This window comes from Haemaphysalis longicornis, unplaced genomic scaffold (genome assembly GCF_048455015.1).
Source record: "Haemaphysalis longicornis isolate Haplotype H1 unplaced genomic scaffold, Haemaphysalis longicornis Haplotype H1 scaffold_12, whole genome shotgun sequence".
Lineage (NCBI taxonomy): Eukaryota > Metazoa > Arthropoda > Arachnida > Ixodida > Ixodidae > Haemaphysalis > Haemaphysalis longicornis.
The window spans coordinates 113,267,189-113,281,981 of NW_027526225.1; the positions used below are offsets into that span (position 1 = coordinate 113,267,189).

Below are 14,793 nucleotides of genomic sequence, written 5' to 3' on the forward strand. Positions count from 1 at the left end.
AAATGGCTCTAGGTTACATGCGCGATCATCATCAGCAGGAGCGAGTGAAGAGGGAAAGCTACAGTACGGCCACTTGTAGAACTGTGGGGTTTGAAAGCTTGGGATGCGTTTATTACACAGGGAAAATAAGAAACCTAATTTTGATGACTGAAGTTGGGGGTGCATCCATTATGCGAGTGCATTCATTACGCGAGTAAATACGGTATTCGCCTTTTTTTTTGCCGGCAAAAAAAGCATCTGATGGGCCTAATGGCGAGAACTTTTTTTCTGGGTACACCATGGTTCCTCCTGGTTGCGCATTTTTAGGGATGGGCGAATATAGATTTTGAGGTTCGAAGCGAATTCGAAGCGAATAGTGATTTGGTCGAATAATTTCGAATCGAATAGTTCGAATAGTGCACATTGCAAATCACAAAGACAAATGAGCAACTTGTGACCTGACTAATGTACACAATTTTTTCTAATAATTAGAACTCACGTAGGCACAGCATTGTGTAAAACTATTACCAGTTGAACATTTATTGCAAAATCTTACACACAGCTTTCCTTTGCTGTATTCACAAGTTTTCATGAAGAAATGACTGTTGCACCACATGCTCTAGGTGCAGCAGTTTCCGCCGGCTGCTCATTCACAAGTTTAAGCGCCGCCTAGAAACTCGCAGAGTTAAGCGCCGCCAAGAAGCTCCGCTAAAAAAAGAAGTATTGTAGCCACTAGTATCCTCGGCCGTAGCCAAGCAAAGCGCAAGTGGCTGGCCGCCATTTTGAATAGGCTCGCTTAGTGCGGCGTACTGCCGCACTGTGCGAGCCTATTCAAAATGGCGGCATGCCTATTCAAAATGGCGGCCTGTACAAGTCTGCTGGCTTAGTGCCGCTATGTTCGGAGCGGTGTCATTTCAGTGCCGCCTTTTTTTTTTAACCTAAAGTGTGCTGGCGGCCGAGAGCTTCGTCGAACCTCTAGGCAAGGCAGCAACTCTGCAGTGCCGGCACTGATAATAGAAATGTCCGCTGTGCGAGCCTATTCGAAATGGCGGCATGCCTATTCAAAATGGCGGCCTGTACAAGTCTGCTGGCTTGGTGCCGCTATGTTCGGAGCGGTGTCATTTCAGTGCCGCCTTTTTTTTTTTTTACCTAAAGTGTGCTGGCGGCCGAGAGCTTCGTCGAACCTCTAGGCAAGGCAGCAACTCGGCAGTGCCGGCACTGATAATAGAAATGTCCGCGTCGGTGGGTCTTGAGCCAAGCCTGGGGTAACTCTCGGAAAGCTTGGCCGAAAAGCTTGGCTTTTAGCTGCCTATTCGGGAGCATCGAATAATTCGAAAATATCGAATACCTGCATTCGGATCGAAGCGAATAACGAATAGAGAGCTATTCGATCGAATATTCGACAATACCGAATATTCGCCCATCCCTACGCATTTTGTTTACAAGCACGTACGCTCCCACGAAAGGCTTTATTAAAGGGACAGACAACTGCTTTTTGTGGAGTCCATGCCTTCTACCTGGGAAACCACAGGGAATTTTTAAATAAATTGGCAGAAGTAATTTTAATTTGGCACTAAACTTTCTGAAATGTGAAAGGTGGTGCCATGTAGTGTCTATAAACATGACGCTACGATACATATGCAAGCAGCTACATCGGTTTCAATGCGCGATTCAAAAACCACATAAAGGATTAGGAAGGACTGCATTTTATTATTGTTTTAAATGGGGACAAGTTTTTAAATGCCTCTTTTCATCTCGTGCTCTGTTAAAAGTATGCTGCTGCACGGCCCGCTGTCATGATTGCCAACATTGTTTTGGCAGCAGGCGCAAAGCTGGTAGATCTAAACATTCAGCTTTCAAATGTTCTAGGGCCCTATCAAGAAAAGCGTTTCAGTTGAAGGTATTATAAGTGATGCCCTTTCATTTGGAATAGAGAGTGCATACTAAAACCGGTTGTCTGATGTCCCTGTAAAAGAGCAGAAATGATGGGGTCGCAAACACCAGCTGTGCAGTGTTTTTTTCCTTTTGCACACATTTTCTAGCTCTGTAGTCCTTGAAAAGTGTTTCGTAGCTTTAAAATACGATTTCCACATTCCAATTTGGACTTTGATGCACCCCAGCCATAACGGGGTGACATGATGTACGTGCGCCATACCGGAATAATCTAAACTAGATGTGATTTTGTAACTTGCAACTGTTATTGCATACGCAAATGTTTTTGCCCTACACCAAACTCGCACTCTAATGGGAATTTTCGATAAGGGGCTCTAACCCACTACTTCTGTGCAATTAATTTGTACGAATTAGGTACAACATGGCAAAATCCTACACAAGCCGAGCAGCACAGTGTCATGGTGTGCTTGTTTGTGCTGCAAAACGTACTCGTATCTAAGCGCACAGTGCTGTCACACAGTGCGAAGCAAGTGCAATTTCAGGCAAAAGAAAAACATCCATTTAAATTCAGATTACTGAAAGTGTTACGCAGTGATGCGATAAAAACTTACTTCAGGATTACATTTAGGTCTCACACATTAGTGACGCAATAGCCATTCAGTACTGCGACATTTAACTTTGTCCTGTCACAGGGGCATAACCATCGCTGAAGATTCAGAAGCTCAAGCATGACGAAAGCACCTTGGCAGTTGTGCTGCTTAGTTGCTACAAGAACGAGGGAGGAGAATTTGATACTATCTATTGCCAGCCCCTGCTTACGTTTATCTTATACTGATGAGCTAGACAACGGTCAGCAGGCATTACTGGAGATGATAAAGAGGCTTGTACAGGCATGTAGCTTGCTTCTTGCACTAATGAAAGTCGGGCATTGGTCATGCAGCGAATGGGTGATTGGCTCTCTGGCTCCCCATCCACGTCACTTTCCGCGATGTTCTGATGCCATGAAACCCAGGAGAACGACCCCACGAGTAGGCCTGACCTCACGCGGCGATTGAGGACAGGGGCGTAGGGAGGGGGAGGGAAGGGGGGCTTCATGTTCATTTTATGTGCTATTTCTTCTCATGTAGACAAAACAGAAAGTTGCAAGCAGTGATATCAATTCTGCAACAATTCTCAAAACATGCAAACGAATGTATTTATGAAATATTTTATTTTCCTTGTTCTTGACAGTTAATCAGTTATAGTTATGTATTTATTATACATACTTTTAATCCCTTGATAATAATATGGAAGAGGTCGAGGTGCAATGTCAGCCCCCTGCTAGGCCTGGGATCCCCTTGAAGCTACTGATTCTGTGGGCCTCGCCATTGAATGCTGTCCGGCGACTGTGCTTATGCTGAGGCCAGCTCGCTCTGTCGCCATTTACCGCGACTTTGTGAGAGAAGCCATCAGAAAAGGCGTAGCTGCCACTCAATTGCTGCTGCAGGATCCAGATACATCGACCGTCCAGTTTCGCTTACACCTGCACACCGTCAATCACAAGTTCGAGGAAATGGAGGCCCTCGACAAATGCATCCAGGGGACCATCGATGTGGACCAAGACTTGTCCGCCAGCTGCGAGTACGGCGGAAAGGCCATCAAGACCTGCACACAGGTCTACTTCGCCAGACTCTCCATGGCTCCTTCCCTAGTTGCTGCTCAGAGTACCAGAGCGCTAAGCCAAGACTTTGCAATTATTAGGCGTGGCAAGACCGCGGTGTCCCCCGGTGACAGCAAGATAACTGCTGAGGTGGCGACCGCGCATGCTCCGTTTGGGCGGGGTGTCTGCGACCACTACGCCCTCACAGCTGGCCAGGATTCTCAACTCCTGGACCAAGTAGCGCAGCCAGCAACAGCTGCCCTCGAGGGACAACTCAGTGCACCCAACAACGTGCCTAGCGAGGACTGTGTCATCCTTGCGGACAGTCAGGACACTGGTCCCTTCAAGGACCCCGTGACCACCATGTGCAATGATCTACCCAGCCACCAATGGTGTTCTCTGACAGTCGGGACATCTGCTCATGGAGATTCCTTGCTGAGAGAGCCCATGGGTGGGCGTCATAAGCAGGTGCCATTCCCCCTTGCATGACAATGGCCGTGCTGCCCCGGCCACTGGCTTCTCTGCTGGCGTTGGCAGTTACTAGGAGTCTCCGCAGACTTGTGAAAGGCAACCAGGCAGCTTCAATGGCCGTGCTTGGCAGCCCCTTGAAGAGATTCTGGAAGCTTTCCCATCTGCTGCTGCTATCATCATTCTGGAGGCACGGTGGTGCAGCTCACCATCCCCATTTGTGCGGTCCCCAAAAACAAGGGGTTACCTGTGACCAGAGGCAAAACAAGACTGAGCTCTTCAATGCATGACGGCAGCCCCAACGGGACAAATTCCCACATGATCCCGGTGACCACAGTGGACTGGGAGGAAACCAGGGAGGAGATCGAGGCACCGGACATCGCTCTCATAGTCTACGTTTGCTGAGCGAGTTCACAGTGGGCTACTTTGTGGTGACCTTGCCGTTTCGGCTGCCAGTCAAGGTCCACAACCTCGAATTCAAGAATTGCATTCTCTCACGGAATGAATTCTACCGCAAGATGCCCTCGGGAGTCGCCTTCATGTCTGGGAACATCGCCATCTCATACTCGCTCTGGAATAGCGACGCGTTCGAGACCTGATGAACTGGTGGAAGCAACTGTGTTATCATGGTCTCCATAGAACCTTTTTGTTGCTCTAAATGTTCACGAGGTGAAAACTGGAGATCTGCTACTTTGCCTGAAATGTGGCCCAGCAGACAGATATCTACCCGTGAGAGAGATGCGGTTTGCGGACCCCGAATCCAACTACGTGGTGCCGTCACCGGATGCGCGAAACGCCATCATCTTGCAGGTCTAGTATGTTCTGTCGCTTGAGATAATCCTGCATGGCGTTCTGAAGAAGTCGTCTGGTGCATCGTGTCTTGAAGGCTGTCCTACTTTCTACTCCCGACATCCTCTACTCTGTGGGAGAACTTGCAGTGTGTAAGGGGATGTTCACGCTGGTGCCAGCTTCACAAGTACCTTTTCGCACCTTGGGCTGCTGCACTTTCATCACTGTGCCCCGCCTGAACTGTAGTAGAACCACTGCCTCTGACAGCCCTGTAGTAGCGAAGATGTTTCGATCCTTTCGGTCGCTGTTGTCGTTCAAGAAACACCACTACTCGTTCGAGTGCAAAGGAGAACAACAGGATTTCTTTATGTAGAAGCACAGAACCAACTGCCCCCCGCTCCCCGCCGCCGTGGTCCCTTCTTTCGAGGGAGAGGGGGCTACGTTCCTTGCTGAAACAAGAACCATATGTAGCGCGCGCGGAACCCACCGACAGTCCCAGTTGACAGCCCCGCGGCGGCGCCCGCCTTGCTTCGTCTATTCTCCCGCTTCCACAGGGTTTTTTTTTTCTTCTTCGCATTCTCTGACTGAATCCGTCGCAACACACTCCCCACCGAATGGGCTCAAGCACATTCCATCTCTAGCGGGTAAATGAGCGGTGTCGGGCACGTTAACATTACGCCGCATGGCACTCTTACTGTGCACGAGCACACTTTACCATCCCGTCCCTCAAAAACCTTTTTGATCCTTCCAAGCTTCGATAGCAAGCGTGGTACCGGTTCCTTAATGAGCACCAGCTGGCCCGCTCTGGGAGGTGGAGACTCTTTCCTGTCGGTAGCATAGGCGGATTTTAGCTCTCGCATGTACTCGGCTCCCCATGCCACCCAGAATTGGTTGAACAGGTGCTTTCGGTGCCTCCAGAGCACGCGGAGTGTCTCGGGCGTCGAAGCAGGCTGCTGCGCGACTTGCGTCGGCAGTGTTGTTAGCCGCCTCCCAGTGAGAAAGCTGGCCGGTATAAGGGGGGTGCCTTCTCCCACGTCACTGTATACATACATGAGCGGACGGGAATTTATCACCGCCTCCACTTCGGTCAAAATGGTGGCCACTTCGTGCCAGCCCAAAACTTTCCTCCCGATCCCTTTCTTCAGTGCCCCTTTCACTGAACGCACCAGCCTTTCGCAAAAGCCTCCCCACCATGGTGCCCGCTGAACCATATGTAGCGCGCGCGGACCCCACCGACGGTCCCAGTTGACAGCCCCGCGGCGGCGCCCGCCTTGCTTCGTCCGTTCTCCCGTTTCTGCGGGTTTTTTTTTTCTTCTTCGCATTCTCAGACTGAATCCGTCGCAACAAGCCTATTTTGTCCATCCCACATTAGCGCATTTATTGGGATCGGCTACTGCCTACCAGTTGTTTCTCAGTGCTGGACCTGTGCACATTGGTGGCAGGGAAAATATGCTGATGACAATAAAGAGATAGCTTGCTCAGACATGCACTGGCACGGTCACAGCTCGCTCCTCAAGCGAGTGGCAGCTGGGCCCTGATCATGCAGCAGATGGGTGGTCAGCTCTCTGGCTCTTTCTGCTACGCTCTTCGTGACAGGCATTATCATGAAGACCTACGAAAAATGTCCGAGGAACAGGGGTTTGGGGGGTGTTCAGAAGGGGTGGAAAACTGGAACAAAAGAAAAGGCGGCACTTGACTGACTTGACGGTTAACACAATGTCTGGACTACGCGCTTAATCAAAACGTGACGCAGCGTTTCGGGCGTATTAAGACCTATTATCCCAAGCACTTCAGATCTGCCGCTGCACGGAGGTCTTTAGCAGCAAAGCTTCCACGAGATGCTTTCCTGCACAACAAGCTCTGCCCGGGGCCAGTCAAGGTGACCTAGAATAGAAAAAAGCCTCTCCCCCTGTCTCTTCTGCTACCCAGCAGCCTAGCTCCATACCCTTACCCACGTTCTTCTCAGTGAGCAGGTGATCGAAAGGGCAAGTGGTGCTGATGTGGGCGATGGTATGGGCAGCATTGCTTCCTTGGTGGCTCTCGATGGAGACAGTCCACTCCATCGGGGGGATGCTGCAAGAAAGCAGCAAAGAGCTGAGTGCTCCGCAAGCAGCCACTGCAGTTTGTCTAGCACCTGTAGCCTTCCACAGAACTGTAAAGAACTTGGCAAAAAGTGTTCTTCTGTTATAGCACCCAAAGGGTTTCGAGCAGGCTTCAGCCTGTTGGGGCAGCTCAGGGAGCAGAAATAATGCCGTTCCGGAGCAGTCTCATAATTCTGGAGCAAATTTTTAGGGCCAAGCCCCCCTGTCAATAGCAATTTTAAGGGGGCCCTGAAAGGCATTTCGAGCTCACTCAATGAACTAGGCGCAATCGTTAGGTTGTTAGGTCAACGTCATCTGTGCCAAGTATAACATTTTTACGGGCAGCGGAAAGCTCACACTTTCATTGCAAAGGTTGTTGCCGCTTTACCACCCTTTCCTGCATGTTTTTGGGCTCCGCCATCTCCGTGCGTGTACGTCATTGATTCTGCCATGCACGTCACAACACAGAAATCCTGCAATTGGAGGGCTTTTTGTCTCACTTCCAGTGAAGAGAAGCGTTGTCTGCTGAGTTTCAAAGGTGATTACACTCGTGAAAAGTCCAGCTGTCTAAAAACACACTCAGAAACAAGTGTTTTAGTTCCCTTTTCCGACAAATATTCATGGTCAGCTTGTTCAGCTCGAGGTAAGGGGCTGTCCCGACATGTATGCGTGCTCAAGCCAGCACATTTAAATCTCTAGTGGCCAGAAAGCAGTGCTGCTTCATTCATAATTTGCGGGGAGTTACGGTCCCAGAAAACTGCGACAGCCACAAGAACAGCATTTTGTCTTATTCACTGGTTTCCAGGCAGAGAAAGATCGTCTGCAACCAGTGCTATAAAGCACTAGTGGTAGAATGCTGAGAAAGCTGCTGCAAAAGGTCCAACCTTTGAGCTAGATGAAGAAATCATTTCACCTCTAGCGTTCCTAGTGGCCCTGGCTCTCACACAGTGGCAATCTTTAAGCATCACCCTTTCCACAAAATAGTATCAGGTACTAGGTGCCGAAATTGCGGTGCTGAAAATTGCCAAAAGGGGTTCCAAAAATTGTGAAAATAGTGATAAAGCAAGAAGCCAGTCCCGTGATAGCCTCACATCAAGCACAAACAACATGGCTATGATTTCAGGGGGTGCCAAATTTGATGGGTGTTCTTACTCGTCTAGGGCTTCTCGAACCTTGGAAACCGCGAGTGGAAACCGGAACTTGTGAATGTATTTGCCCCGTTCACAGCTGGTGAAGTATTTCAAGGCTTCTCTGCAAAGGAAAAGTGAAACAAGGACCTTTAAAACTGCTCCCGGTCAGATACGGCACAGGCTGCATGCACAGCAAGCAAACTGAAAATGTATTCACGATGGCAGTATAGACCGTTCACAGCAAGCAGTTAGGCCAGCCTTAACCAGATGGCGCTAGCACCCTTGTCCACTCGAAGTGCATTGTTAGCAAAATAGGCTAGGCACGAAGAAAAGTCATAGTTTAACTTTGTTGACGCAGTTGGAGCTTATTTTGGCCGCTGCAAATGGACCAGAACGTTCACGAAAGTAATCCAATATATGGAACCACATAAAGTACCCAGTGCACCGTCTCCAGGCATGATTTAATAATCTGCTTCCAATCGGTCAGGTTCTCTCCATAGGCCTGATGTGTCACGCTCATAATTACAATAGGTACATCGGACGAAGTAAGAAAAAGCAGCAAAAAAAAAAAAAAAAAAACTTGCATTTATCAATTACAACTGCCCTCAGAACATATGCTCAGTTTGTGCCCTCAAAGAGCATCACATGAGGCGCTCTGGAGGACAACAGTATCTGAAATCTTGAGCAATCCATTTCATCCAGCAAGTCTTGTTATTAAAGCAGTTGCTCCTAACATTACATTTTAGCGTAGTGCAATGCTGCACCTTAACTGGAGGGCTTCCACAAAAGTGAAGTCACTAACTTTAACTCTCAGTAATTAAATCCTACGCAGGGTTCCAATCAGAGGCATGCCAGGTTATCTCAGTTAGCCAATAAGTCAGGAATAAACATAAAACTTCCGGCAGAAAGTCTGACAAAAAATTACTGCACTAATTGAAAAGGAAAATAAAAACTGAGGTTGACCAAAAATTGTCATGTCGTATATGCTGCCAAACCAATTCTAATGGACGACACAAACCTGCAAAAATATGCTCGCATCAACAGCCTTGTGGGTCAGCTCGGGAAAAAGATTTCGTGAGCTAAATAAAAAGGCTTGGTCACTCGACTGCAGCCAGTATCACGTTGTTGCCCCAAGCCAAGCGGTGCAGGAGGTGCTTATGCATGGCACAAGTGGTCATTGCACCGAACAAATTCGGCATGACAATCAAGTCGATTAGTTACAGGCGAGGGCTGGTCTGCTGCCCCCCGACGACGTAGGGGCTGCGACAACGCTTACCTGGCGTACCCACTGAGGTAGTCTGTGGGTAGGTGCAGGTAGGTCTTGCATAGCACCACTATGTCCAGAACTGCCTGCAACTTCATCAGCTCGCCAAGGGCTTCCCCCAAGTCCATGCACGGGTCCAGCAACAGCGGCATCAGCTGCTCCTGGCTAGCGAGCTCCAGGCCTGCACACAAATTGCCCCCCCACTGAATAACGTACATACAGACACCTCCTTGCAACACGGTCTTAGCACAATTTCTTTATGGTGTGCTAAATCCCTAATGCCACTAAACCTTGACAAATGCAAAGCCATGTCATTTTCGTGAAAACACACTTTTTTTTTAACACATTCACACAATTAATTCAGTTCCAGTAACCCCTGCCACGATGTACAAATATCTTGGTGTTCATCTGACGTCATCTTTGTCATGGGCACCGCATATCGAATCCATCTGCTCGACACCTCACAAACACTTGGCTTCCTTCGTTGCAATCTCTAATCCACACCCGCCGATATTAAAAGAACTAGCATAGCTAACGTTTCTTCAACCAAGGCTAGAAAATGCATCACCAATTTGGAACCCCTCACAATCATATCTTTCCCACGATTTGGAAGAGATACAAGGCCGTGCCACCTGTTTCGTAACATCGCAGTGCTCTCACGCAGTCAGTGTTAGGTCGCTCAAACAGTGCATCAACTTCCCCACCCTTGCTACCCACCCACCCACCGACCCACCACAATCAAGCCAGCTCCTGCCCATCTGAGCCACAGTCATCCAATTACTAGAATCAAGTGCCGCAGATTACCAATGAATTGAATATTCAATTCTTTCCTCATGCAATAGCCATTTGGAATGCACTACCCAATGACACAGCCTCATGCACTAACTGCTAAATATTTAACAAGAAACTAAACATTGAAATTACTAACCTATCAACCTTCACGTGAAACTCCTTCCAAATTGGTTGCGATAATTCTGCAGTCATTTTTTTTCTTCTGTCCTGTTCATGTTTACGGTAGTTTTTGCTACCCCTAACTAATGCATTTTTGTGTGCGTGTTTTTTTTTCATCTTTGTTGGTCTCACTGTATATATAGTTATACCTTATGTGATGCCCCTCGGGCCTTAAAGGCCAACTGCACTCAAAATTTCGATCGCGCGAAATCACTGTTCCTGCATAGTATGACTAAAAAGACCGTGATGTACGAAGTATGATGCCTAAAATGTGCGTAATTACGCCGCAAGCGACCAGCAAAAATCGACGATTTTGAAAACGAAACTGGGCAAAACGCGGCCATTACGGGCAGGCGGAAGTGATGTATCAGCCGTCGGCGCGAGCGGCCAGACGGCCTGGCCTGACGGCGCGAGCTGTGCGGACCGGCCGACGCGGCCGGCTCGGCCAGCCAGGAGGAGAGTGAGCGCGCGCGTGCAGGGGTGTGGGAGGCACGCAGAAAAGCGAGTACTTGTTCTGCAAGCACGACACTATTCGTGTGCTCCGACAGCAGCACACCGCGTAGGCATGATGTCGCAACGACACTCGAAAAGGAGAGAACCGTACGGTTAACGAAGCCTCTTCGGAACCATGATAGCCAGTTGTACCGGCGCGAAATAAGAGTTTCCTGGATTCTCCCGCTGCAAGGCAGGCCGATCGGCCTGGACGGCTGGCATGTCACTTCCGCTATATGGCTGTTTGCGCGACACGCCGGCAGGTGCTTTCTCGTCTGCAAGGGTGTTATTTTGAGTGCCTGAAGCTGAATAATCACACATTGCACAGAGCTACCGGTCGCGTCGCAGTAGTTCTCATGGTACCTACTACACATTTCGAAGGCATTTAGCCAGGGTGAAATTTGAGTTCAGTTGGCCTAGGAGCCGTGTAGACAAAATACAAGTTTCCTTTACTCAAAGGATTTCATGTTTCATAGTGCCCCCAGCGCGCTTGTCCGGAAGCAAACGATGCTTTATTCACTCAGAAATTAATCAATTTAAGGTAAAATTTTGATTCTTCCGCCAAATCGTGCGTTTTTGTGTCTGCAATAAGATCACACAAACAGGTCTTCAAGCTGCTACGGGCCTTGTTTACTGTTAGTCAACCTAGATGGCGCCACCACAGTGTGGCTGGCCGTTTTCTGTCTTTGCTTTGTTTTTTACCGTATTTTTACCCTGCTTATTTCACGAAACAGAATAATCGTTTCGTGAAACATGGTGTTGTCGAACAAATATGGTCACGCAAGACACCGTCGCTTACGCCAATCGGCCAGTGTCGTCTGAGACAACCCCAAAGCGCCACACTGCTGTGCAGCTAAAACAAGCATCACACGTGCATACCAACAGCAGTACGCATCCATACTTGTATGCTCACATGTACTTTCGTAACTTCCACTGTTTACCCCGCCATTCTTACTGCTATATACAGAATGTGCCCTGAATTTAAGCGCAGATAGCTTGTTCGGCAAGCTTAAAAGCCCTGCCTAAGTTGCGTTTGCTTTTGCCGGTTTCAGCCAATCGCATAGCTGGCGCATACGACATCATAGGTTCTGTTGTGGGAAATGAGCTAGTGACCCGCCGCGGTGGCTCAGTGGCTAAGGCGTTGCGCTGCTGAGCACGAGGTCGCGGGTTCGATTCCCGGCCGCGGCGGCCGCTTTTCTGATGGAGGCGAAAAGCAAAAACGCCCGTGTGTACGAGATTTCGGCGCACGTTAAAGATCCCCAGGTGGTCAAAATTAATCCGGAGCCCTCCACTACGGCGCGCCTCATCGCCTGTGTTGCGTCGGCGCGTTAAACCCTACAATCAATCAATCAATCAATCAAATGAGCTAGTGGGTCGCGTGGCCATTCCATTTTTTCCTAATTATGTAGCTTATTTGAGCAAAGTTGGTGTCAAATGATTCGTTAAAATCGTTCAATGCATTAAAGGTTTGCCAGTATATTGTAACGAGGCAAGCTTTCGAATGAACCAAACTTGTGTTTTCTCTGCATGGCCCCTTTAAGGGGGGACGCGGGTCTTAGAATGGTCAAAAATGGCCAAAATATCGATTTTGAGAAAATCCAATTTTTGGAATTATTGTACCTTCAAGCACCTGCCTTCAAAATATCAACGCGAAATTCCATCGGGAAATACTCTAAAATCATGTTTTGAAACGCCTCGAGGGCCACGAAATGCCCAGAATTGGGCAAAAGTTGCTTCAAATTCCCGCGCGCCCCGCGGGCGAAGCAGCCGACCGATCGCCGCCATCTTGGTCTTGTTTTGAAGCTTGTTTCTTTGTGCGCATTTTGCGATATCTCAAAATGGCGTCGCTTGAGTAGAACGACCGGCCTTGCCAGTTTTCCGAAGGCACCTTCTCGGCCGCTGATTGGCTAGAGCGGGCGCGCGCGGTTTGAGTTCGCCATACGACCCCTCCCATTGGTCGGCGCGACTGCTGTCATGGCGGTCGCCATCATGGCGTCTGCTACGCGCGTCTGACGGAGTCCGCTCTTCTGGCGCAGCGCTCGCTTAGAGCAGTTTTTTTTTACAGTTTCTTCTAATTCTTCCATCGCGTACTTTCGTGAATGATGCCAGGAGACGTACGTTTGAAGAAGACGACCCTTCATGCGCACGGGAAGCGAAAGCGTCGTCCGCCTATCCCAAGGTCGCGTGGTGCGACTTCGGGCCGCTCGACTCCGCCGGATGAGAATCGTTCGCCGCCTCGTATTGCCTCGCCTGCCCCATCGCCTGACCAACCACCTCCGGAATCCATACCTGGTCCAAGCACGTCCTGCCGGCTTGACACGAGGTATTACACGGCGGAGGAGATCGCCGCGCGTACGGAACACGCGGACGAGGTCAAGCGCGGAACGGAGACTAAGTCAGCAACGCAGCGGAAATTCGACCTCCTTGAAGTGGATTTGGCGCACTCAGAGGAAGAATCCGGCACATATTTTGTCTTATTGGATTTTGCAATGCTGAAGGACCTTTTCGCGCACGTCAGGTGCGGCAAGTGCGGGCTGGCGGCGCCGGATTTGAGGAAGCCTGACCGGCAGTACGGCCTCGCCGTGAAGCTCGAGGTGACGTGCTCGATTTGTGAACACCGTGTGGAACGTTTTTCCTCGCCAAGGACCGAAGGATCTGGCAATATCACTCTTTTTGAAGTGAATATGAGGACTTTGAAAAGTATTCAAAGCATGGGGAAGGGGGTGACTGCTCTTTCAGATTTTTGTGCTGGTATGAACTTGTCCCACAGAGGCCTGCACCACAAGACATTCCAAGCGCACTTGAGGAAAGTGGTTCAGGTTTGCGAGGACACTGCAGCAGCCTCTGAAGCTGATAGTGTGCGTGCCATCAAGGACTTGTACACCTTGGTCAGCCGCCAAACAACATAGATGATATGTTTGATGGCACGTGGATGACAAAGGGACGGTTGTCACACATTGGAGTGGGCTGCATCATTGGAGTGTACACCGGCTTGGTGATTGATCATGTAGTCCTCTCTAACTTTTGCTTAGGTTGCACCATCAGACCCAAAGCTTCAGATGAGGGCTACGAAGATTGGCTGGCAGACCATGAGTGTCAGCGAAACATTGACTGTGGTGCAGGACGCATGGAGGTAGAGGCAGCCCTGATAATGTTCAAGCGCTCGCTCTCCAAGAATGGGCTGCAGTACACAACCGTGATGTCCGATGGAGATAGCCGCACCATGCACGGCTTGAAGGAAAAAGGCGTCTATGGGTTTATCCCCTGAGGCCAAGAAAGTTTGCCTTCCAGCTACATTTATTTTCCCCAAAAGACTCTTTTGAGGGCCAACAACATGATGCATTTGCGGAAAACGCACTGCGCAGTGTCCCACCCCTGTATCCTCTCAAACTTCCAGCATAAAAACCGCGAATGAAATAGCCTCACCAAAGAACAAAAAAGGGGGGCACCTAAAGCAAGTTTCACCCTCACACTTTTGCCGTACACAATATTCTGGGTACCACAGTGCACTGTAATAGATGATGGCACTTCACGAAGGACTGTTGCAGTTTTCACGACGCCAGCAAGACACCACCAGATTTCACAACGCTAACAAAATGCCAACAGATTCGAAGTCGATAAATTTTGCTAAATTCCTGTTGGGGTCCGTTACTTGGCCTTTTGTATCTCCAGTTCTAGTTGACATTTTTGGAATCCAAAGACAGATTTGAAAATGGGAAGAACATGTCTTTGTTACTGGGAAATTTTGAAGCTACACTACTGATGGTTCATCTCATAACACATGGCCAAACTTCAAATGCAGTTTTCTCAGTTTCATATTTTTGGTCACTTCCCTCAGCCTTACGCAGCTTTTTGGAAACTTATTTTTGCTTCATAAGGTCAATCTTGGTACCATTTTTTTCAGTACAGCCTGAGGCAGCCGATGACATTCTTAGTTTTTCTGTTTAGGCTACGCATAAATGATGACTTGCAGTTATTTTGATGAGCCAAAATATCCAATACTGCCATTTTTTGTACTTGACATATTTTTTTTAGGATGCCGTGACTTTAGAGAAAAACGAAGAATGTCATCGGGTATGGGAACTCTCTGGCTATCCATTCATGTAA

General features: G+C 48.9%; 1 protein-coding gene across 5 annotated transcripts in view; it reads right to left on the reverse strand.

Annotated features, from left to right (window-relative positions):
- LOC144163301 (protein zwilch homolog) overlaps positions 1 to 14,793 on the reverse strand; it is a 37,164-nt gene that overhangs the window by 3,683 nt on the left and 18,688 nt on the right. For 4 of the 5 annotated variants that reach the window (XM_077694216.1, XM_077694212.1, XM_077694215.1 and 1 more), the window contains 3 exons: positions 9,256 to 9,424; positions 8,002 to 8,100; positions 6,714 to 6,841 (listed from right to left, as the gene is read on the reverse strand). In XM_077694216.1, the coding sequence (XP_077550342.1) occupies positions 6,714 to 6,841; positions 8,002 to 8,100; positions 9,256 to 9,424 (396 nt within the window). The remainder of the gene's footprint in view (positions 1 to 6,713; positions 6,842 to 8,001; positions 8,101 to 9,255; positions 9,425 to 14,793) is intronic. The other variant, XM_077694213.1, reaches the window with a different exon arrangement.